Raw genomic sequence first — 24,444 nt, forward strand, 5'->3', positions numbered from 1 at the left:
TACCAAAGTGTGACTAATAAGGTTGCCAGACCATGTTCTGAATAAAAGTTATTTTCTTGAAAATGTGACATCATCAGCAGGAAATCTGGCTGTAATTTCTTCAGTGGCTGACGGCACTGTAGTTGAACACACCAATATTTACTGTAATATTTAGGTTGTAAACTCAAAGTATTTCAGCAGGCATGAATGACTTCCTGCCTGTCATAGTTTCAGATACAGAGTATTATTATGTGTCGGGCACATCTGGTGTATTATTGTTTTATTCAATAGCTGAATGTTCACTCAGTTAATGATTTATTCATTAATCTGTGTTAATTTTGTATTTGCTTGCTGAAATTCAGGAGAGTAAAAAAAACACCTCATGGCATAATGCTTTGCAGAAACTCTCAAAGGCAACATTACAGGGATTATTAGACTCAGTGCTGCTCATTTACTGACTTGATTTTTCATTCCTGCAGCTTCGCTGTACTGACAGCTCCACTCAGGCTCTGCTGGACACCACCGTGCTCCTGCTGCAAGACACCCGGTTGCTGGTACGCTTCCCAGTCAAGAACCTGGCAACCTCCAGCCACCATGCCCCATCGTAACATTCCCTGACAGATCCCAACACAGCCCTGATACAAACATACATGGCCATCAGCAGCATCCTACACTTTAATTGAGCTGACTTCAGGTGTTCAGTAAGGGGAAGATTTAATAACATTGCACGTTTCATTTCAAGACTCTGTAGTCACAGAGCAGAGAGTAGAAAAGGTGACAATAAAATGTTTTTGGAGCTTTACTACCAAGTAACCAGCATCAGACTTGTTAACAATTAAAAGCAAACCCAACATTTAGAGTCTAAGGAAGATAATCACAGAGACAGAAACTTTCCACTGTATCATCTCAGGTTTCTTAAAACTAAGTATTCAAAGTCTGAGGTAGGGTTGTTATTTGAGGTATTCCTGGGAAAATCTTTGAGGTCCATTTGAAAGCTCCAGATTCTTTAGCTTGACTGTCTCATACTTTGATTGTGAATATAGAGGATTGTAGCTCAAGTTAACATGGAAAGATAGAGGTCTAAAGTCTCTAAAACATTTGGATGTTCAGTCTCTCACAGAAGGTTTGGAGACATGTAGAAAGTTCAGTTTGAATGGGTGAAACTAATATTTTATTCACAGTTTCTCAAACACAAGGAAGAGAATTTTCTTCATGTACAATATTTTTTACAACAAATACGACAAAATGAAACAAAACACATTTTGATGAATTCATCTCTTAATCTTATATTCTGATGGTGTTTTCTCTGATATCCCAGTATGTATTTTGGCTATTTTGACTATTTACAGTAGCTGGAGCCTACTGAATTCTAATATTTCTAAAATCCATTGGATATTGAATACCCCCCTCCCCCTTTAATGAAAGCGAACAAATCTGAGACTCTATGTTGAGCTACATGACACAATAAAAATAATAATAATAAAAAAGTCCAGGGTTGTTTATATTCCATTCAGTGCTGAACTGGTGTTCAAATCAAATTTTGGTGCCTTTGGTGGGTTTGGTGCCTCCAATTTCACAGACAGTCTAAATGTCTGTCACTCGTCACCAGGTCTGTTTATTTCTTCTTGAAGAGCCGTGAGCTTCTCCAAGATCGTATCCATCTTGTGTTCAATGAGAACAGTCTGAGTACTCACAGCCCCATTGCATCGATCATATTGGCCATTTTTGCTGGGTTTTGAACAGCTGTGTCGCATTTGTGATGCCCGTTGCCTGGTGGAATTGACCAGCCAAACATCTGAGGGGAGTCGGGGAGGGTCCATTGAGGTCCAGCCGCAGAATTGCCCACAGCATGAGAATAGTGGGCCTGATTATTTGCACCCATTCTCATTGAATTTACCTGGTGCTGGGTGTACTGCTCCCTGAACGGGGGCTGTCTCTCTCCCTGAAACTGACGGCGACAAGGGGACTGTCAGTAAAACGAGAATAGTTGTTTTAAATTATTGGCATTACACTTTTTTAAATACAGTCAATTCCCCAGATAATGACAGAATCATAAACAATTCTGTTTAATAATAGGAGATACTTACATGAAGTGGGACATCCTGATTCACATACTGAGAATGTGAACTCCTCCTAAACTTACTCCGTTTGTTTTGGAACCAGGTTTTTACCTATAGATAGAAGAAAACAGAAAACATTGAATGAGTACAATGGACCCAAAATTCAATTTCTTATGTTGTAGTAAACTGAAAAACACTCACCTGTTTGTAGGTCAGACCTGTCATCTCTGCCAGCTGTTTCATCTCTCCTGGCTCATGGTAATGTTTCACATTAAACCGATGGACAAGAATATCCAACTGTCTCTCTGTGAACACCACCCGGGCCTTTCCTTTAGGTTTCTCTGGAGCAGTGCTGGGATGGTGCAGAGTGGCAGTGATGTTTCCATCCTGGCTTCTTGGGACAGCAAAATCTTGTTTCTGCTCTGAGACTGAGATGGAAACAGCCTCAGAGGTATCAGTAGTCTTTTTGTTAATCTCCATTTTTAGAGCAGTCTCTGCCCATGTAGAGAGTTCTTCTAAGGAAAGACTCCCTTCAGGGCCGCTGCCTGAACTCCACGAGTCTGTGAGGGTAAAGAGACAAGAGGACAAATAAGAACCAGTCTTTATGGTCCACACGGGTCAGTTGCTGATATGTTTTTGCACGACTGACTTTCTAACAGAAAAAATAAACAAAGGTTAAATTGATGAGTCTTAAATCCCAAAAGGTCTCAGACTGGAGAAGTCACAAAACATTTCTCCCATTGAAAACATTACATCCAGGTGAACTGAATCAACCTTCAGGGATTTACTTACCTGATGACTGAGCATCAAGAAGATGAATCTTAAACACAAAAGTTTCCCACAAAGTAGAAAACAAAGAAGTCGGATATTTGTACATTCTTTAAAACCAAAAAGGATTTAAAGTGGACTCTGTTCAGCTGTGGAGGGAGAAATGGTGACTTCTGCCATCAGGACTCACAACACAGAGTAAAAGAGTATTTTTGCAAGTTGTCTTAGAGGTTAGCCAACTCTATTCATATTAGCTCACCAAGCAACAATGCTGAGTACATACCTGGAGAAAAGTGCATCCCATAATCTTCCATCTTTGAAATCCCAGTGATTGAAACAGGAAAGCTGGAGAAAGTATCTCTGATGAAAGAGCTCCAAACCAAGCAGGAAGGTGAATTAAGACTTAAGAGCAATTCTCCTGGGCTTTTAAGGACGTTTGTGGGTGTGGGCAGCTCACACTTTATAAAATATGAAACACTTAATGCACTTAATACACTTAAATCAATTAAATAAACACATCTTTACTCATGTGTTTGAAATACATGATGGAATATATAATGTGAAAAATTTTCATTTTGTAAAGAAAACAAAACCTGTTGAGTTGCTGACTGAGAGCTGCAGCTGGTGTAAATCATGATTTTATGGATATTACTCACTGGTGAGTTGAGAACAGTTTAGCTTGTTCTGCTTTCATGTCAACTAGATCTGTGTTAGATGATTTTGATTTAACTTCCTGCTCTGGTTGTTTCAGACAAGCAACCAGTTTGATCTTTGCACAGATGTTTAATTTACTTTCTATTATCAGAAGATTTGTGCACATAGTTTATAATTTCAAATGTATCAGAGCAAATACAGCTGCTCTTTAAATATATTTTTGCATACGTTCTGTATTATTTCAGTGAGTATTGAAACCTGATGTTCAAAATGTTTTAAAATAAGCCAAATCATACCAATATTACACACAAATAATGAATTACACCTCTAATTTAGATATTTTTGATCATGTGGAGAACATTTGGATTTTATAAGATAGCAAATGGTAGTTTCACCTTCTTTGAAATGCACCTCTACATTGTAAAAGTCTCTGACACTAAAACACCCACATAAGTCAATGTCAACAAAAGCAAGGCTAACGATCCACATCAACGCTCGTCATAAACCCACAGACACATGCATCTGGCCCCCTCTGGCTCATTCAGAATTAGAGACGCACCCAGTTCAGCCAGTGACCACTAAACATACGCTAATGTGTCTTTTAGAGTTCCTGTATCACACCCTGCTACCTCTGATTAATTATCAAGTCAATGCAGACAGATGGCACCAGGGCCATGAGAGATAAATGAGGGTAAAGGTGTTTGTGTTAACATGTCTTGATTTGAAGTAATTTTAAAGGCACAGAAGTCATATTGTTTGCAGATGACACAAAGTTATTGTGGAAGTAACTTGGAATAACTTCTGAATGAACTAGAAAATAAATTTAGGGCTTGGTTTTTCTATAATGAACTAACACTGGACATGAGCAAAACAAAACTCATACTATTTGGGAGTTGTACAAATTATATCATTGATAAACTGATGATAAATAACAGACTTAAGATCATAAATAAAACCACTTCAACAGAACCACCAAACCCACTTTTCTGCCTTTTTATTAAATACTCTTAAATTTAAAGACTTGGTTGACCTCAGAACTCTACACGTAATTTATAAAGCAACAAACAAATCTTTGACCCACAACATTTAGGACTTGATCAAGGCTTGTGTGGAACCTTCTTTAAATCTCAGTGATTCACCGAGATAGAAAACAATTTGAAAGAGTGAGTGGTGAATCAAAGAGAAAAAATTAAATAAACTTAATGCAAACTGCACAAAAGAATGTAAAACTCAGCGATACATCCAGTGAGCAGCACTTCTCTGGATGAAACAAGCTTCTTGATGTCAGAGGTCCGAGCAAAAAGACCAGACGGCTTCATGTTGATAGGAAAGCAGCAGAGACTAAACATAACTACTCATTAAAAGCAAACTATACAGAAGACCATCACTGAGAGCACAACATGTCAGAATTTGAAGCATATGGGCTAGAAGCAGCAGAAGACCACACTGGCTACAACAGCTGTCAGCTAAGAACAGCAAACTGAGGAAACAGACTCACAAATATTAGACAATAAGAGATTGGAGAAATGTTTCCTGGTTTGATGAGTCTCCATTTCTGCTGTGACATTCTGGGTCAGAGGCTAAACACAAGATTTTATGACTTGCAAAGTGCAACATGCATGCACTTTTTAACATCCTATCAAATATTGTAGATTATAATGTTAGACACTCAATGAAAGCAAAACAAAATATGCAGCCAGTATTTAATCCTAGAAATGTTGTCATATGTTGAAAGAAAATAAATGGCACTGACTGAAACATTTCCAACATATATAAAGTTGACGTTATCAGTCTCCTTCATGAGCCTTGATGTACTGCACCAACTCTGAGGAAAAAAAAGCAAAAACAGACGTACATTACATGTTAATTCTTTCTTTCTGTTTTTTACTTTAACTGAGATTCACTGAGTCTTGTCAAAACAGCCTATGTTTTATATTTAAATGGCAAGAAAATAAAATCTACAAGAAATAAACCTGTAAAACAGGATTAAACATGTATGTATGTATGTCTTTCATGCTGAAAAACTGCAGATGAGTTGGAAGTCTTTTAAATCTTTCTGAAAACCACCAGCATGTGGTTTGGCAAGACCAAAGTGGAAGAAATCCTCATCTGAAGCTTTGCTGAACATAAGGATTTCTCTCAGGTCATCATGATTTGGTCTTTATCCTGATCAAGTTCTAAATGTTGTGGGACAAATATTTGTTTGTTGCTTTATAAATTATGTGTAGAGTTCTGAGGTCAACCAAGTCTTTAAATGTAAGAGTATTTAATAAAAAGGCTAAAAAGTGGATTTGGTGGTTCTGTTGAAGTGGTTTTATTTATGATCCTCAATTCCTTATTACTCTTTGTTGCACAAAATGGGTGTGTGTTTTATAGGTAATCGATATATTTGTAATGTGGGATGACCACGATAGTTTGTGATGCATTATCACTGGAATACGTTTTTTTTTTCAGATAATTTATTTTACTTTTATGTTATTTATCATCAGACTCCTGAACAATATGAGTTTTGTTTGCTCAGATTCAGTGTTCATCAATTATAGAAAAAGTCATCAATTTCTTAAATTCATTCTCTGTTTCTAGTTAAACTTTGTGTCATCTGCAAACAATATGACTTCTGTGTGTTTGAAAGTACTTGGTCACTGGCTGAACTGGGTGCGTCTCTGATTCTGAATGAGCCAGAAAGGGCCAGATGCATGTGTCTGTGGGGTTTATGACGAGCGTTGGTGTGGATCGTCAGTCTTGCTATTGTTTACATTGACTTATGTGGGTGTTTTAGTGTCAGAGACTTTTACAATGTAGAAGTGCATTTCAAAGAAGGTGAAACTACCATTTGCTACCTTATAAACTCAGTAATGTTCTCCACGTGATCAAAAAGATCTAAATTAAGTCATTATTTATTAGTAATATTGGTATAATTTGGCATATTTTAACCCTCTACAGCATAGCGTTGCCCTGAGGCAACAAACCACATTTTCATGCATTACACTGGCCCTTCAAAAAAAAAAAAACTTTTTTTTTCAAATAATGCTACCAGGCACATCTCTTTCCAATAAAATGATGAGTTGAAGGTGGTGTGACTTTCATTTTGGTGGGGGAGGACCCCTTTCTGCAAGCTGCACTGCATGAGGGACATCTCCATTAGGAGGCAAGATAAAGATCACTATTTTACATGTTTATAGTGAAATAAATGTATATTAAAAAATACTTGTATGTGCATGAATATGTTAAGAAGCATATTTGATTGTTTGTTCTACTTTTGTAAATTTATTTATACAGTAAAACTGTTAATTTTCATTCGTTGCCTCAAGGCAACACTGCGCAGTTAGCCCAAAATTTTTCAGGCATTATAATGCATTTGCATATGAGTGTAGAGATGTGTTTGTCTGCATTTATATGATCATAGTCAATGTTTTTTACTTTACAATCTACTCATAATTACAGGACATGGATGTAAATACCTTTTATGGAAGGAAACCAAGGGAATGTGCACTTTCTGTCCTCAGAAAGTGAGGACAGTGAGCTTCCAGGGAGTGACATTGAAGTAGAGTAGTGGATTCCTGAATGAGGTTTGGGGGATACTTAGGAGCTCAGGGGTCAGTTGGTAAAGTAACTGTGTCTGTGTGTGTGTTAGTGCCCACATAGCAAGCAGGTCTGGCCAGGATCTGGTATCAAGTCGGCACTGCTGGCCGACTTCTGGCATGATAAGACGTATGTCATCAGGCCATCGCATAGATGGCACTGTCTATGTGATGGCATGCCATATCTGGCTTGATTGTGGCTTGGTTTATGTGGCCCAGGCCTACAGAAAACAGGTCTGGCCCAGATCTGGCATCAAGCTGGCACTTCTGACTGACTGGTGTTTTGACAGAGTGTATGCCAACCAGATGTGTGCCAGGTATGGCAATGACGCCACTGTTTATGCGATGGCGTACCATATCTCAGGTGGTAGAGCAGGTTACAAACTGATCGGAAGGTTAGTGGTTCGATCCCTGGCTCCTCTAGTCTGCATGTCAAGAGTGTGAATGTGTATGAATGTAGTTAGGAAGCACTCAGTTAAGCAAAAGTGGGTGAATGTGGCATGTTGTATAGAGCAATTTGGGAGAGTAGAAAAGCGCTATATAAAAATCAGTCCATTCACTGTCTGAAGAGAGTTTCGGCATGTTACTTTTGTACTGTTTTGCATGTTCTGGCACATGTTGTTATTGCATGGCTTGATTAAGGTACACATTAGGCTGACATCTGGGGCCAGAGCTGAAACCGTTCTGGGCCAGCACAGGGCCAGCAGTGTGTCTACAACTGGCCCGTGGCTGCACATCGCCTACAGATGGCCCACATACTGCAATGAATGACGGCCCTTTGGTGGCCCAGATCAGGTTTGCCAGAGGTAATCCACACATGGGCCAGCACAGGACCACCAGTGTGTCTGAAACTGGCCTTGTGCTGGCCCATGTGTGGGCCACCTCTGGCAAACCAGGTCTGGGGCACCAAAGGGCCGTCATTCTTTGCGGTATATGGGCCATGTGTAAGCACATTGTGTGGGCCAGATCCGTGCCATACCAATTTTGCTGTGTGTGTGTGGAAGTGTATTACTTATTGTTGTGGGGACACAAATTTGTTTACACACTCCCATTGTGAGGTCTCGCCTACTTTATGGGGACAAATTGCAAGGTAAATCATTTAATTTTAGGGTGAAGGCTTGAGTCAGGGTTAGGGTAAGGTTCAGGCAGGGACTTGTGATGGGTAGAGTCAGGATAAGTCTCCAGGAAATGAATGTAAGTTAATGTAATGTCCCCAAAAGTGATGGAAACACAACGTGTGTGTGTGTGTGTGTGTGTGTGCGTGCGTGTGCGCGCGCGCGCGCACGTGCATGCGTGCATGGGGTTACGGTCAAATGTTGGATGTATTTTGGTGTTTTATTGTTCTGTGAAATGTTTGCATTGTTTATTTGTTGTTTATTTATTTGTTCATCCTTGTTGTACTAATACAACTTATTATAGAATAACTTGGAATTTTACTACCCTTGTCGCACAGTGTTGCCTTGAAGCAACAAACCCATATCTGTTTGGGGGGGGGCAGGGTGTCAAATTTTATGATTGATATATTATTAGGGACCCTAAAGCTCCCCCAAAATAGGGAGAAATATTTTTTTCCCAAAAAATTAAAAAGTCATGCAGTAGAGGGCAACAGGGAAAAAATTACTAACTTGTTGCAAACAGAAGTGCCTTCTGAATTGAAGCCATATTTTAATAGATGTTCTTACAACTGGATTTGTTATTTTCTGTTTTTGATTTAAAGCTAGGGATGAGGTTAGGAGGGGAAGTGGATTAGACATCAGTTCCATTTTTACCCAAGCCTCACCCTCGCTGTTCTCATAAACATATTTCCAGTGCAATAATTTGGAAATATTAGCCGCCCAGTAGTAAAAGATAAAATTTGGCAACCCTAGCCCACCAGCCTCTTTTGGTACTTCCAAATATGTTTTTTCTATTCTGGGATTTGAATTTTTCCAAATAATTGTTGCTATTAATCTGTCTAAATCTTTGAAACTTGATTTGGTTATAAAAACAGGAACCATTTGGAAAACATAGAGAAATTTTGGTAAGACTGCCATTTTAACTATATTTATTCTGCCTGCCAATGAGATTGGAAGTGTTGCCCATTTTTTAAAATCTTGCAATGTTTGTTCTAACAAAGTGTCAAAATTATAAATCCGCAACTCGTTCATTGTGCGGGTTATATTTATTCCCAAATATTTAAACGTTTCTTTTTCTAATTTAAAAGGGAAGGCAGAGAAATCTTGCTCTATGTTATTAATAGGGAACAGTAGGCTTTTTGAATAGTTCAATTTGTATCCAGATATGCATCCGAAGTGGTCTAATATCTTAAACAATTTAGGGATTGATGCCGTTGGATTAGATATATAAAGCAATAAATCATCTGCATACAATGATACTTTGTGCACTGTCCCGTCCCTAGAGATTCCGGCAACCTGACTGTCCTCCCTAAGAGCGATAGCTAAGGGTTTAATTACTAAGTTGAGAAGATAGGGGGATAAACTACAGCCTTGCCTGCAGCCTCTGCCAAGCTGAAAAATGTCAGAGGTTACATTATTTGTCCTCACTGCTGCAACTGGAGAGGAATACAGTATTTTAATCCATTTTCGAAACAATGGGCCAAATTCAAATTTATTTAGGACCGCATGAAGATATGGCCATTCTATACGGTCGAAGGCCTTTTCTGCATCAAGAGAAATTATTATTTCTGATTTTTCTTTTGGTTCTGATGCATATAAAATATTAAATAGGCGGCGCATATTATAAAATGACTGTCGCCCTGGTATAAAGCCGGTTTGATCAGGATTAATAATTTTTGGCAGTATAAGATCAATTCTATTAGCTAAGATTTTTGTGAGAATTTTGTAATCGCAATTTAAGAGGCTCACCGGTCTGTAGGAGCTGCATTGTGAGGGATCCTTACCCTTTTTGTACAGCACAGAAATTATGGCTTGTTTCATAGTATCTGGTAATTTCTCTTGAAAGAATATTTCCTGGTATACATCTTTGAGTATTGGAGCTAGTTTGTCTATAAACATTTTATATAGTTCAATAGGGAAACCATCAGGTCCCGGTGCCTTGTTACTTTGCATTGATTTAATTACTTTGACAATTTCACTAATGGTTATCTCTCTATCAATTTCTGTTCTGTCATTTACAGATATTTGTGGAATTGGTAATCTATCAAGCATTTCAGCAACCTTTTTTTCATCAACCGGATCTGAAGTATAAAGATTGGAATAGAACATTTTAAACTGGTCATTAATGGTTTTCGGATCGGACGTCTTTTCTCCAGAGGTTTTACAGATTTCAGAAATCGTGTTAGCTGATATGGATTGCTTAATTTGAAGTGCCAAAAGTTTTCCGGCTCTTTCCCCATGTTCATAGAACTTTTGCCTTGATTTGAAACATAAACGTTCTGTTTGCTGAATGGACAGAATTTTGTATTCTGAATTTAGTAATAATTTTCTCTTATAGAGGTCTGGTGTTGGATTTTCTGCATATAAGCCATCAATCTCTTTTATACTGTTGGCTAGGTTGTTCATTTGTTGTAAGTTTTTCTTTTTTTGAAATGAAACATATGAAATTATCTGGCCTCTAAGATAGGCCTTTAATGCCTCCCATACAACGGTCATCCCTTGGGTTTGATTTGTCTCTAAGAAAAACTGTATTTGCTCAGAGACCATTTTTTTAAATGAGTCTTTAGTTTGGAGTAAAGGATCAAGTCGCCAGGCCATTTTTTGACTTGAGCGTTCATAAAAATTTACATCTAATTGTACTGGACTATGGTCTGAAATAACAATAGAATTGTATTGGCAATCTAAAACCTTGGGAAGAATTCTATTATCTACAACAAAAAAATCTATCCGTGAGTATGACCGGTGCACTGGTGAAAAAAAAGAGAATTGTTTAGATGTTGGATTTTTGTTCCTCCAGGGGTCAAAAAAAGCATAAGATTGCATAAAGGATTTTAGAACATTACCCGCTTTTGAAATTTTGCTATCAGGTTTAGGATTAGATCTGTCAAGTTGAGGATTAAGCACGCAGTTAAAGTCACCACCCAGAATCAAACTCTGTTAAATCTGGCAGGTGCTTTAAAAAGGTACAATAAAAATTTGGGTCGTCCCAGTTTGGTCCATATACATTTGCAAAACTTACTTGTTTCCCATACAACCTACCCTGTATAATAATATATCTACCTCTGGTATCCGCCACAGTTGATAGTGGAATAAATGGAATCCCCTTCCTAATTAGAATAGCCACACCCCGTGATCTATCCTCAAATTTTGAGCTAAATATTTGGCTTATCCATGTTTTTTTTAGTTTAATTTGTTCACTTGATCGGAGGTGTGTTTCCTGCAGATATACAACGTCGGATCTCAATGATTTTAAATGAGTAAAAACCCTTGTTTAACCGGATTATTTATACCTTTAACATTCCAGCTTATAAAACGAAGAGGCAGATGACTTTGCGAGCTTGCCATTCAGGTACCAAAATGCAGGTGCAGAAAAAAATATGTCCCAACCTCTGGAACCCCCCCCCCCCCCCCCCAAAAAAAAGGGGGGGGGGAGAAAGAGAAGAAAGAAAGAAAAGGGGGGGGGGGGGGGGGGAATAAATAAATAAAACGAGCCTCAAAACCCCATGCTGATCTACTATTATCCCTGAGATCGCAACCCTCCAGGCTAGGATAGCACAGTGACTAAACATACTGTTAACCCTCAAACAGCCCCTCACCTGGGCAAATATATAACATTTAATAACTAAACAAAACTCCAAAACTTATATTTTCCACTTTCCCCGTGTTTATTCTAATCAAATGCCCCAGAATAACAGCAATATCTCGAACATATCGAAAAATCGGAACAAAGGAGGAAGGCAGAGTATTCATAATAAATTAAATCAAAATCATTATACCTTCCGGCCTTTTTTGAGTATGGCCCAATTAATTACTTGACTTCTCCCCAACACCGACGTAAAATTATGTCCCTTGAGTTCAAACAATCGCACATATGAAGTCCAACTTATCTCTTCTCACTCGGCTGTACCTCTCACGGCCGTAGTAAGTCTTTTTTGATAAAGTCTATTGCAGCCGCTGGGTCGGTGAAACGATTGTCCTGTCCCGTAGGTGAAGTGATGCGGAGAACAGCTGGAAACAAAAGTCCAAACTTAACGCAAGTGCAGCCTCGGAGCAAACGTTTTTTTTATTTTTTAATTCAGCTGTGTACATCTACACAGAGCAGCAGTAGCCCAGATCAGCTGATCACAGCCTGTCAAAAATCTACTGGAGTTCTCAATAGAAAGTTTTTGTGAGTTGTGATTCTTTTCCCTACACTCAGCCATTACAGACAGTTTTAGGGTTCCCACACATGCTCAATCCAATTTTAACCGTTTCTGGACTCATTTTCCTGTTTAGAGGAAAAGTCAACTTTCTACAATGTAGGCAAAAGAAAACAGAGCTTTTTTTTCTTTCTCTTTTTAATCCTTCTTTTTCTTTGCTCATGTTCTGCTTACCTAATTCAAGCTGAATACCTATATTAGAATGAAAATTTAGACTAAAATTTTATTCGTATTCCCATCTGCTAGGTAACTTTGCTCAAAAATCGCTAGTAGAAACAAAGAGCTGCTTTTTACTTACTACAGTAAAGTGCAGGTTCAAAAATGAGTACATTTTTGAACCTGCACTTTTTCACTTGAACCACACTGTTAGCCTTTGCAGTAATTTCCATAGCTTAGTACTGCAAAATCAACAGTAAAAAAAACTCTAAAGGATGTTAGCAGTTTACTACTGTAATTTGCATGTAATTGTGGGAAAATTCCATGAGATTACATTATTTTTACGGTAACTCACCGTACTCATGGAAACAGCTGTAAAATACAGCAAATGTAACAATTGGTGATGTTACTGAGATTATACTATTACACCATCCGGATTTCTGTTGTTTTCTACTGTAGATCTAAGAGTAATTACTTAAATTCTCATTCAGAGTGTATTACTGTAAAATACGATTCACTGTGAAAGTAGTATAACATATAAACTACAATATACAGCATAATTTTTAACTTAAGGAGTAAGTTGCAGCCACACTAAAATTTAATTTCTTGAACTGAATGGAACCTCATATATTAATAAATGTATTTGTTTATTCAAACAATGTGAAACATTATTAATACCAGGGGCGATTTTAGCCCATTTTTGGGGGTGCTGAAGCACCCCCAAAATGAATCAAAGCACCCCCAAAGACTTCTTACTTTTTTGACAATATTTGCTGTTTGTGTGACACACTGCTAAAAATATAAAAAGCATACAGTACTTGGTTGAGACATAACATTTTAACAACAAAAGTATAGATACCCCCCTCCCCCCCTCCCAAAATGGTTTGTTCCAGCTCCACTCTCCCCTGCTCTGGCTGTAGCGCCGTTGCTGCCAGAGCGATGCTGGCTGAGACGCAGGGAAGCGGAGGTGTAAGTGCCTGTCTTAAAACAGGACATATTAGCTGCATTTAACCTTCAGTTAGGTAGGAGTCAGACCATGTTTCTTTTTAGCTGAAAAGCATTACACCAGGTAACCTGGGTGTAAAAAAAAAAAACTTGTTTTCCGGTGATGTTTGCTACCCTACAATTCGTCCTACACTGCAGTAAAATCAGCAACATTTGACCGTCCTGTTGCTCCCATTGAAATTCATATAGCCTATTTAAAACCTAAAACTTAAAATATTCCGTAGCCTACTGTTGTTACCACCCTGTTTTAAATCGATACTAACTAGCTAACTGACCGAATGCCCATTAACCTTATAACTCCTGTCGTGTGTGCGTCTGTGTTTTGGGGCCACGCCCCAGGGTGGCTGTGGCTACAATGTAGTTTGTCAGCACCAGTGTGTGAATGGGTGGATGACTGGATGTGTAAAGCGGTTTGGGGTCCTTAGGGACTAGTAAAGCGCTATACAAATACAGGCCATTTACCATTTTTTTTGTACAGACAGACAGCCAGGTTCATAATGGATATAAGGAAGTTGTTTGTTTTTTTTAAAAGGAGCCACATTCAGGTAAAAGTGTAAAATCAAATGATCCGTCAATCAAGAATAATGTTGGATCAGTGTTTCAATATTTATATCTTTTATTAGATGTTCATGTGGTTTGGTTATTTGCCTTTTGGTTGAAAGTACACTGAGAGAGGACTTTTTGTTAGTGATCTTAATAGTATTTTTTCATATTAATGTAATTTATCAACTAATTGAATACAATCTATTTGTGTATGATTGTCAGTCCAAAGAGGGAGAGAGGAAAGAGGGGAACGTGAGGAGAAAGTACAAGATCAGGAAGAACCAGGTAAGAAAACAGACAGGGAACAGTGACAGGCACAACAGAAACTGTTAAACTGACAAAGAGAAAAAAACTGATTTTACTCACACAATCAGGAAGTTGTGTTCTCCCTATATTAAAGCTGCTATACAGAATCTGCAAAACAAGCTGGTTTGAAACATTTTTGAGCCTCTTTAACAACATTCCAACATAACATTATAATTGATTGGGGAGATTAAAATTAATAATATATTTTTATGTGGTTCAGCCACAACTCTACTAAAACCTCAGCCAGTAACAGGTAGGCCAACATTTGGACTGTCCAGTTGTCTGTATGACTGCCACAGTACGTACGTGAGGAGCTGTAAAGAGAAGAGTGCTATGTGTCTAAAAATGTTTTAAGCTTGTTTCAAAGATTCTGTACTGCAGCTTTAAATGTTTTCCAAAAGCACACATACACTTAAAACACTTTAAAAATGCATTGGTTTGATTTCAGTTGCCCCTATCAGATAGTTTCATTTAATGAAATTAATAATAACAAAAAAAATCCCACAGACATCCACTGGTGGGAGGGGTCAAACATAACACATAATACCTGCATGATCTTGGGTCGTAACAGACATCAACAGCAGAAATTTTGGCTGTAATGTCTTAAGAGGTTGACAGCACTGTAGTTGAACCTACCAAGTTTGTTTGTAACATTTAGATGATAAACTCAACGTATTTGAGCAGGCATGAATGGCTTCCTGCCTGTTGATTAGGGTTGATTAGGGCAGGGATAGCTCAGTAGGTAGAGTGGTTGCCCCATGATCAGAAGGTCAGGGGTTTGACTCCACTGAACGGCTACCCTGAGGTACCCCTGAGCAAGGTACCGTCCCTACACACTGCTCCCCGGACGCTGCATTGGTGGCTGTCCACTGTTTCACTGGGTGAATGGGTTAAATACATAGGAGTAATTTCCCTACGGGGACTAACACATACACATTACACATTACATTATAGTTTCAGATATATAGTGTTAGATTGGGTTGGGCACGTCTGGTGTATTATCATCATCATCAATAGCTAATAGCTGAATGTACAATATCAATCCACGGTCAATCAGGTAATGAGTTATTCATTAATCTTTATTCACTTTGTATTTCACAGAGGCAAAAAATTCCCAATGCATCTTATCTCTTATGTTTCTAAAAATTAAGTAAGTTTGAGGTAGGGTTGTTGTTTGAGGGGTTTCATGGACAACCTTTGTGTACATTATTTACAAATACTGGATGATACAACAAAATAAAGAAAAACATTTTCATCAATTAATGTCTTAATGTTTTATACAAAACTTCTTTTATCATTATTAAATTTTTATTGAAAAAAAGACAATTACAATAGACTTATTACAATAGTGCACTGATTTTATTTAGTCCAAAAATATAATAATAATAATAATAATAATAACAATAATAATAATAATAATAATAATAATAATAATAATAATAATAATAGAGAACGACTTTCTTATTCCTTTTGTTTTACCTTCAGGTAACGAAAAGTGAACTCGGTGGCTTGACAGTGTATACATAACGCAGCATGTTTAACTTATTTACATAAAGTACATCCAATACATATTATGAAGTAGAGGGTCAACCTGACATTGTACAATACATGGGAGATACACCAATTCAGGGTTGGTCTTACCTAAATTCAGGGCGGACGGGGCACACAAAGCTAATTCATTTATTCCATATTTTATAGAATTTGTCTTTTTTAATTTTTCCATACTAAATGTTTCAAAAACCACATTAAACCAATCCTCAAGTGTTGGCGGAGTTGGATTTAGCCACTTTCTGGTTATTGATTTTTTGCTGTCCGCTAATAGCGCTTGTAAGAGCTTTGTGTCCCCTCCCTGGCCGGAGCCAGCAACCAGGCCCAAGTACAAATTTACAAAATTAATATCAAATTTTTATCTTAAAAATCTCACACAGAGTTTTATGATTTCCCAGCCAGTATTTTTTTAAGTTAGGGCAGTCCCAAAAGATATGGTAATGATGTGCCTCTTCTGATCCACTTCTTCTCCAGCATTCTCCTGTCCCGTTTTTATATCTGGTTTGGTCAGGGTTTTGAAAAAAATCGAATAACATTCTTCCAGAAGTGGTCTCTCCAAGATAATGAACTTGTACCAATGAAAGTTACAAATACTGTCCCAGTTCTCGTTTGTTATACCGATCCCTGATTCCAATTCCCATTTAATCGAATGTTTTGAGTAGTATCCTTCCTTGCCTGAAGTAGCAAATTATATAGTTTGATGTATAGTCTCAGAGTACCAGCATATGCTAATTTAACCATCTTAAAAATTTCTGACTCAACCGAGTTTGGGATATTGCAATGTTTGTTAAAATAATTCCGCATTTGAAAAAATCTGAAGAAATCTACTTGTCTTAAGCCATTTCTTATTTATAAAGAGTGAAAGCTCTGCAGTGTCCTTTTATGTGTGAAGGAATGGAATGTTGTTAGTCCACTCTATCCAAGACTGAAATCTTTTATCACTTTCATTTGGTTTCAAATCTGTATCATGAGCACACCATCTAAATTCTTTTAGTATTTGTTAACTATCAAATATTTTAATCACCTTATTCCATATTTTTAGAGTGTGGCTTATCCCTGTTCCTTTAGCTTGTAAATGGTCTGCCAGTTTTTGTTTTGTTTTTATCCGGCTGGTAGTTGAAATTTAGAGGTTGCATTCAATTCTATGGATTTCCACTTTGCTTTCAAATCAGGGTTACACCATTGCAACAGGGGTATGACCTGAGATACATAATAATAGTATTGTAAACATGGAAGCATTGCCCCTTCAATACCCTATAAAGAAAAAGACATCTGACTGAATCAAAGGCTGTCTCGGCATCCAGTCCCACCAACACTGCCCGCACGCCATCTCTGTTTATTTGTTCCATAACACGGAATGTAGCAGTTATTGACCGATTAGTGTATTAAATCTGGATTATAAACTATTTACAGCAATTTTGGCACGGAGACTTGAAAAATATTTACCTGACATAATAGACCTGGATCAGTGTGGTTTCATCTAACAAAGGCAAACAGTGGACAACATAAGGCGTTCCCTACATGTTATGCAACTATACAAAACTTCTGATGGAGTTCTCTCTGATTTCCCAGGATGTATTTTGGATAGACTAAAATATTCACAATAGCCAGAGTTGACTGAATTCAAATATTTCTAAGATCCAATTATTACAATAAAACGGCCAGAAATTCACCCCGTTCCTTTCATTTCAGGGCTTTTCAATAATAGGAGATACTTACATGAAGTGGGACGCACTGATTCACATGCTGAGGATGTGACCTCCTCCTAAACTTACTCCGTCTGTTTTGAAACCAAGTTTTTACCGAAAATGGAAGAAAACAGAAAACATTTCATGAGTACAATGGACCCAAAATTCAATTTCTTATGTTGTAGTAAATTGAAAAACACTCACCTGTCTGTAGGTCAGTCCTGTCATCTCTGTCAGCTGTTTCATCTCGCTTGGGTCATAGTAATGTTTCACATTAAAGTGATGGACAAGAATATTCAACTGTGTCTCTGTGAACACCACCCGGGCCTTTCCTTTAGGTTTCTCTGGAGCAGTGCTGGGATCAAATTTGTCGTTTATTGGAAGAAAATGGATGGTATTGACTGAAACATTTACAATATATATAAAAAGAAGACTTCATCACCCTCCTACTTGCCTTAATCTACGCACACCAACTTTGGGAAAATGAACAAAAAACAATAAAGAGCAAAAAAGCGTGGATTATATGTTAATTCTTTTATATTTTTTTAAACTTTAAATAATGCAGAGGCTCAGTGAGTCTCATCAAAACAGCCTCTGTTTAATATTTCAATGGCAATAAGATAAAAATTTACAAGCAAAAACAACCTGTAAAACAGGATAAAACATGCATGTAGCTTCCATGTTGAAAACTGCAGATGAGGTGGAAGTCTTTTAAATCTTTGTGAAAACCACCAGCATGTGGTTTGGCAAGACCAAGATGGAAGAAATCCTCATCTTTGCTGAACATAAGGATTTCTCTCAGGTCTTCCTGATTTGGTCTTTATCCTGATCAAGTTCAAAATGTTGTGGGCCAAAGATTTGTTTGTTGCTTTATAAATTATGTGTAGAGTTCTGAGGTCAACCAAGTCTTTAAATTTAAGAGTATTTAATAAAAAGTGGATTTGGTGGTTCTGTTGACGTGGTTTTATTTATGATCCCTAATACACTTTTTGTGTGTTTTACGAGTTATCGATATATTCATAATGACCATGATGGTTTGTGATTTATTATCAACGGAAGAAGTTTGTTCTTTCAGATAATTTATTTTAATTCTATGTTATTTATCATCAGACTCCTGAATAGTATGAGTTTTGTTTGCTCAGATTCAGTGTTAATCGATTATAGAAAAAGTCTTCAATTTCTTAAATTGATTTTCTAGTTCATTCAGAAGTTGTTCCAAGTTACTTCCACAATAACTTTGTGTCATCTGCAAACAATATGACTTCTGTGTCTTTGAAATTACTTAGCTGAATGTACAATATCAATCCACATTCACTCAGTTAATGATTTATTCATTAATCTGTATTCAGGAGATTGAAAAACACCTTTTGTCATAATGCTTTGCAGAAACTCTCAAAGACAACATTATATGGATTATTAGACTAAGTGCTGCTCATTTATTGACTTGATTTTTCATTCCTGCAGCTCCTCTGTTCTGACAGCTCCACTCAGGCTCTGCTGAACACCACCGTGCTCCTGCTGCAAGGCGCCTGGTTGCTGGTACGCTTCCCAGTCATGATCATGATGGCACTGTGAGCAAGAACCTGGCAACCTCCAGCCACCATGCCCCATCGTAACATTCCTTGACAGATCCCAACACAGCCCTGATACAAACGTACATGGCCATCAGCAGCATCCTACACTTTAAATGAGCTGACTTCAGGTGTTCAGTAAGGGAAAGATTTAATAACATTGCATGTTTCATTTCAAGACTCTGTAGTCACAGAGCAGAGAGTAGAAAAGGTGACAATAAAATGTTTTTGGAGCTTTACTACCAAGTAATCAGCATCAGACTTGTTAACAATTAAAAGAAAACCCAACATTTAGAGTCTTAGGAAGATAATCACACAGGCAAAAACTTTCCACTGTATCGTCTCAGGTTTCTTAAAATGAAGTTTGAGGTAGGGTTGTTATTTCAGGTATTCCTGGGAAAATCTTTTTGTCCATTTGAAATCTCCAGATTCTTTAGATTATCTGTCTCATACGTTGATTGTGAATATAGAATATTGTAGCTCAAGTTAACATGGAAAGATAGAGGTCTAAAGTCTCTAAAACATTTGGATGTTCAGTCTCTGACAGAAGGTTTGGAGACATGTAGAAAGTTCAGTTTGAATGGGTGAAACTAATATTTTATTCACAGTTTCTCACACAAAAGGAAGAGAATTTTCTTCATGTACAATATTTTTTACAACAAATACAACAAAATGAAACAAAACACATTTTGATGAATTCATCTCTTAATCTTATATACAGAATTTCTGATGGTGTTTTCTCTGATATCCCAGTATGTATTTTGGCTATTTTGACTATTTACAGTAGCTGGAGCCTACTGAATTCTAATATTTCTAAAATCCATTGGATATTGAATACCCCCCTCCCCCTTTACTGAAAGCGATCAAATCTGAGACTCTTCATGTTGAGCTACATGAAGACAATAAAAATAATAATAATAAAAAAGTCCAGGGTTGTTTATATTCCATTCAGTGCTGAACTGGTGTTCAAATCAAATTTTATTGGTCAAATACACAGTCATACAAAGTACAACATGCAGTGAAATCCCTGTGTCCTGGGGCTGCGGATGTAGCCGCACCAGGAAGAAACCAAAAAGACAGTGAAAATACGTACATCAGGGACAAGAGGAAAAAAAGGTACCAGGTATGCAGGGGAGAGACGATGTTTGGGTTTGGTGCCTCCAATTTCACAGACAGTCTAAATGTCTGTCACTCGTCACCAGGTCTGTCAATTTCTTGTTGAAGAGCCGTGAGCTTCTCCAAGATCGTATCCATCTTGTGCTCAATGAGAACAGTCTGAGTACTCACAGCCCCATTGCATCGATCATAGTGGCCATTTTTGCTGGGTTTTGAACAGCTGTGTCGTATTCGTGATGCCCGTTGCCTGGTGGAATTGACCAGCCAAACATCTGAGGGGAGTCGGGGAGGGTCCATTGAGGTCCAGCCGCAGAATTGCCCACAGCATGAGAATAGTGGGCCTGATTATTTGCACCCATTCTCATTGAATTTACCTGGTGCTGGGTGTACTGCTCCCTGAACGGGGGCTGTCTCTCTCCCTGAAACTGAAGGGGACAAGGGGACTGTCAGTAAAACGAGAATAGTTGTTTTAAATTATTGGCATTACACTTTTTTAAATACAGTCAATTCCCCAGATAATGACAGAATCATAAACAATTCTGTTTAATAATAGGAGATACTTACATGAAGTGGGACATCCTGATTCACATACTGAGAATGTGAACTCCTCCTAAACTTACTCCGTTTGTTTTGGAACCAGGTTTTTACCTATAGATAGAAGAAAACAGAAAACATTGAATGAGTACAATGGACCCAAAATTCAATTTATGATACTTTATACTTTTATACTTATGTTGTAGTAAATTGAAAAACACTCACCTGTTTGTAGGTCAGTCCTGTCATCTCTGCCAGCTGTTTCATCTCCCCTGGCTCATGGTAATGTTTCACATTAAAGTGATGGACAAGAATATCCAACTGTCTCTCTTTGAACACCACCCGGGCCTTTCCTTTAGGTTTCTCTGGAGCAGTGCTGGGATGGTCCAGAGTGGCAGTAGTGTTGCCATCCTGGCTTCTTGGGACAGCAAAATCTTGTTTCTGCTCTGAGACTGAGATGGAAACAGCCTCAGAGGTATCAATAGTCTTTTTGTTAATCTCCATTTTTAGAGCAGTCTCTGCCCATGTAGAGAGTTCTTCCAAGGAAAGACTCCCTTCAGGGCCGCTGCCTGAACTCCACGAGTCTGTGAGGGTAAAGAGACAAGAGGACAAGTAAGAACCAGTCTATATGGTCCACACGGGTCAGTTGCTGATATGTTTTTGCACGACTGACTTTCTAACAGAAAAAATAAACAAAGGTTAAATTGATGAGTCTTAAATCCCAAAAGGTCTCAGACTGAAGACGTCACAAAACATTTCTCCCATTGAAAACATTACATCCAGGTGAACTGAATCAACCTTCAGGGATTTACTTACCTGATGACTGAGCATCAACACAATGAATCTTAAACACAAAAGTTTCCCACAAAGTAGAAAAAAAAGAAGTCGGATATTTGTACATTCTTTAAAACCAAAAAGGATTTAAAGTGGACTCTGTTCAGCTGTGGAGGGAGAAATGGTGACTTCTGCCATCAGGACTCACAACACAGAGTAAAAGAGTATTTTTGCAAGTTGTCTTAGAGGTTAGCCAACTCTATTCATATTAGCTCACTACGCAACAATGCTGAGTACATACCTGGAGAAAAGTGCATCCCATAATCTTCCATCTTTGAAATCCCAGTGATTGAAACAGGAAAGCTGGAGAAAGTATCTCTGATGAAAGAGCTCCAAACCAAGCAGGAAGGTGAATTAAGACTTAAGAGCAATTCTCCTGGGCTTTTAAGGACGTTTGTGGGTGTGGGCAGGAATGTGGGGTGTTGAGCTTCATCTTTTGTGAGTCTCTTTACAACCAGTCAGGCTGTTTCTACCAACTGGCATCATTTACATTTCTTTAAAATGCTGTTTCTCAGGTCTGAAAAAAGAAAGTACAGTTAGAAAGCAGCCATACAAATGAGCTTTACCAAATCCTTTCAGCTCACACTTTATAAAATATGAAACGCTTAATGCACTTAATACACTTAAATCAATGAAATAAACACATCTTTACTCATGTGTTTGAAATACATGATGGACTATATAATGTGAAAAATTCTCATTTTGTAAAGAAAACGAAACCTGTTGAGTTGCTGACTGAGAGCTGCAGCTGGTGTAAATCATGATTTTATGGATATTTCTCACTGGCGAGTTGAGAACAGTTTAGCTTGTTCTGCTTTCATGTCAGCTAGATCTGTGTTAGATGATTTTGATTTAACTTCCTGCTCTGGTTGTTTCAGACAAGCAACCAGTTTGATCTTTGCACAGATGTTTAATTTACTTTCTATTATCAGAAGATTTGTGCACATAGTTTATAATTTCAAATGTATCAGAGCAAATACAGCTGCTCTTTAAATATATTTTTGCATACGTTCTGTATTATTTCAGTGAGTATTGAAACCTGATGTTTAAAATGTTTTAAAATAAGCCAAATCATACCAATATTACACACAAATAATGAATTACACCTCTAATTTAGATTTTTTTGATCATGTGGAGAACATTTGGAGTTTATAAGGTAGCACGTGGTAGCTTTCACCTTTGAAATGCACCTCTACATTGTAAAAGTCTCTGACACTAAATCACCCACATAAGTCAATGTAAACAATACCAAGGCTAACGATCCACAACAACGCTCGTCATAAACCCACAGACACATGCATCTGGCCCCCTCTGGCTCATTCAGAATTAGAGACGCACCCAGTTCAGTCAGTGACCACTAAACATACGCTAATGTGTCTTTTAGAGTTCCTGTATCACACCCTGCTACCTCTGATTAATTATCAAGTCAATGCAGACAGATGGCACCAGGGCCATGAGAGATAAATGAGGGTAAAGGTGTTTGTGTTAACATGTCTTAATTTGAAGTAATTTTAAAGGCACAGAAGTCATATTGTTTGCAGATGACACAAAGTTATTGTGTAAGTAACTTGGAACAACTTCTGAATGAACTAGAAAATCAATTTAGGGCTTGGTTTTTCTATAATGAACTAACACTGGACATGAACAAAACAAAACTCATACTATTTGGGAGATGTACAAATTATATCATTGATAAACTGATGATAAATAACAGACTTAAGATCATAAATAAAACCACTTCAACAGAACCACCAAACCCACTTTTCTGCCTTTTAATTAAATACTCTTAAATTTAAAGACTTGGTTGACCTCAGAACTCCACACGTAATCTATAAAGCAACAAACAAATCTTTGACCCACAACATTTAGGACTTGATCAGGGCTTGTGTGGAAACTTCTTTAAATCTCAGTGATTCACCGAGATAGAAAACAACTTGAAAGCGTGAGTGGTGAATCAAAGAGAAAAAATTAAATAAACTTAATGCAAACTGCACAAAAGAATGTAAAACTCAGCAATACATCCAGTGAGCAGCACTTCTCTGGATGAAACAAGCTTCTTGATGTCAGAGGTCAGAGCAAAAAGACCAGACGGCTTCATGCTGATAGGAAAGTAGCAGAGACTAAAAATAACTACTCATTAAAAGCAAACTATACAGAAGACCATCACTGAGAGCACAACGTGTCAGAATTTGAAGCACATGGGCTAGAAGCAGCAGAAGACCACACTGGCTACAACAGCTGTCAGCTAAGAACAGCAAATTGAGGAAACAGACTCACAAATATTAGACAATAAGAGATTGGAGAAATGTTTCCTGGTTTGATGAGTCTCCATTTCTGCTGTGACATTCTGGGTCAGAGGCTAAACACAAGATTTCATGACTTTCACTTTTTAACATCCTATCAAATATTGTAAATTATGATTTTAGAGACTCAATGAAAGCAAAACAAAAATGCAGACACTATTTAATCATAGCAAAGTCGTCATTTGTTGGAAGAAAATGGATGGCACTGACTGCAACATTTACAATATATTTAAAAAGTTGACGTTATCAGTCTCCTACTCGAGCCTTCATCTGCCCCACCAACTCTGGGGAAAAGAAGGGAAAAAAAGATGTACATTACATGTTAATGTTTTTCTTATTGTTTTATTTTAACTGAGATTCTCTGAGTCTTATCAAAGCAGCCTCTGTTTTATATTTAAATGGCAAGAAGATAAAATCTACAAGAAATTAAACAGTTAAACAGGATAAAACATGCATGTAGCTTCCATGTTGAAAAACTGTAGAT

At 37.6% G+C, this 24,444-nt stretch overlaps 1 protein-coding gene across 1 annotated transcript; it reads right to left on the bottom strand.

Moving 5' to 3' along the window:
- Positions 1 to 1,431: 1,431 nt before the first annotated feature.
- LOC148101418 (homeobox protein NANOG-like) lies at positions 1,432 to 3,121 on the bottom strand. Its single transcript, XM_087845505.1, has 5 exons — positions 3,091 to 3,121; positions 2,241 to 2,599; positions 2,067 to 2,150; positions 1,717 to 1,927; positions 1,432 to 1,499 (listed from the first exon to the last, which is right to left on the bottom strand). The coding sequence occupies exons 1-5, from the start codon at positions 3,119 to 3,121 to the stop codon at positions 1,432 to 1,434; spliced, it is 753 nt and encodes a 250-aa protein (XP_087701631.1).
- Positions 3,122 to 24,444: the final 21,323 nt, after the last annotated feature.

The sequence above is a fragment of the Neolamprologus brichardi genome, chromosome 9, assembly GCF_056152115.1.
Source record: "Neolamprologus brichardi isolate AB-2024 chromosome 9, ASM5615211v1, whole genome shotgun sequence".
NCBI lineage: Eukaryota > Metazoa > Chordata > Actinopteri > Cichliformes > Cichlidae > Neolamprologus > Neolamprologus brichardi.

Coding starts and splice junctions, on each gene's coding strand:
- LOC148101418 (XM_087845505.1), bottom strand. CDS start 3,121: ATGGAAGATTATGGGATGCACTTTTCTCCAG. Junction 2,600..3,090: donor TGGGATGCACTTTTCTCCAG/GTATGTACTCAG, acceptor TTACCCTCACAG/ACTCGTGGAGTTCAGGCAGC. Junction 1,928..2,066: donor ATCAGGATGTCCCACTTCAT/GTAAGTATCTCC, acceptor TGTCGCCGTCAG/TTTCAGGGAGAGAGACAGCC.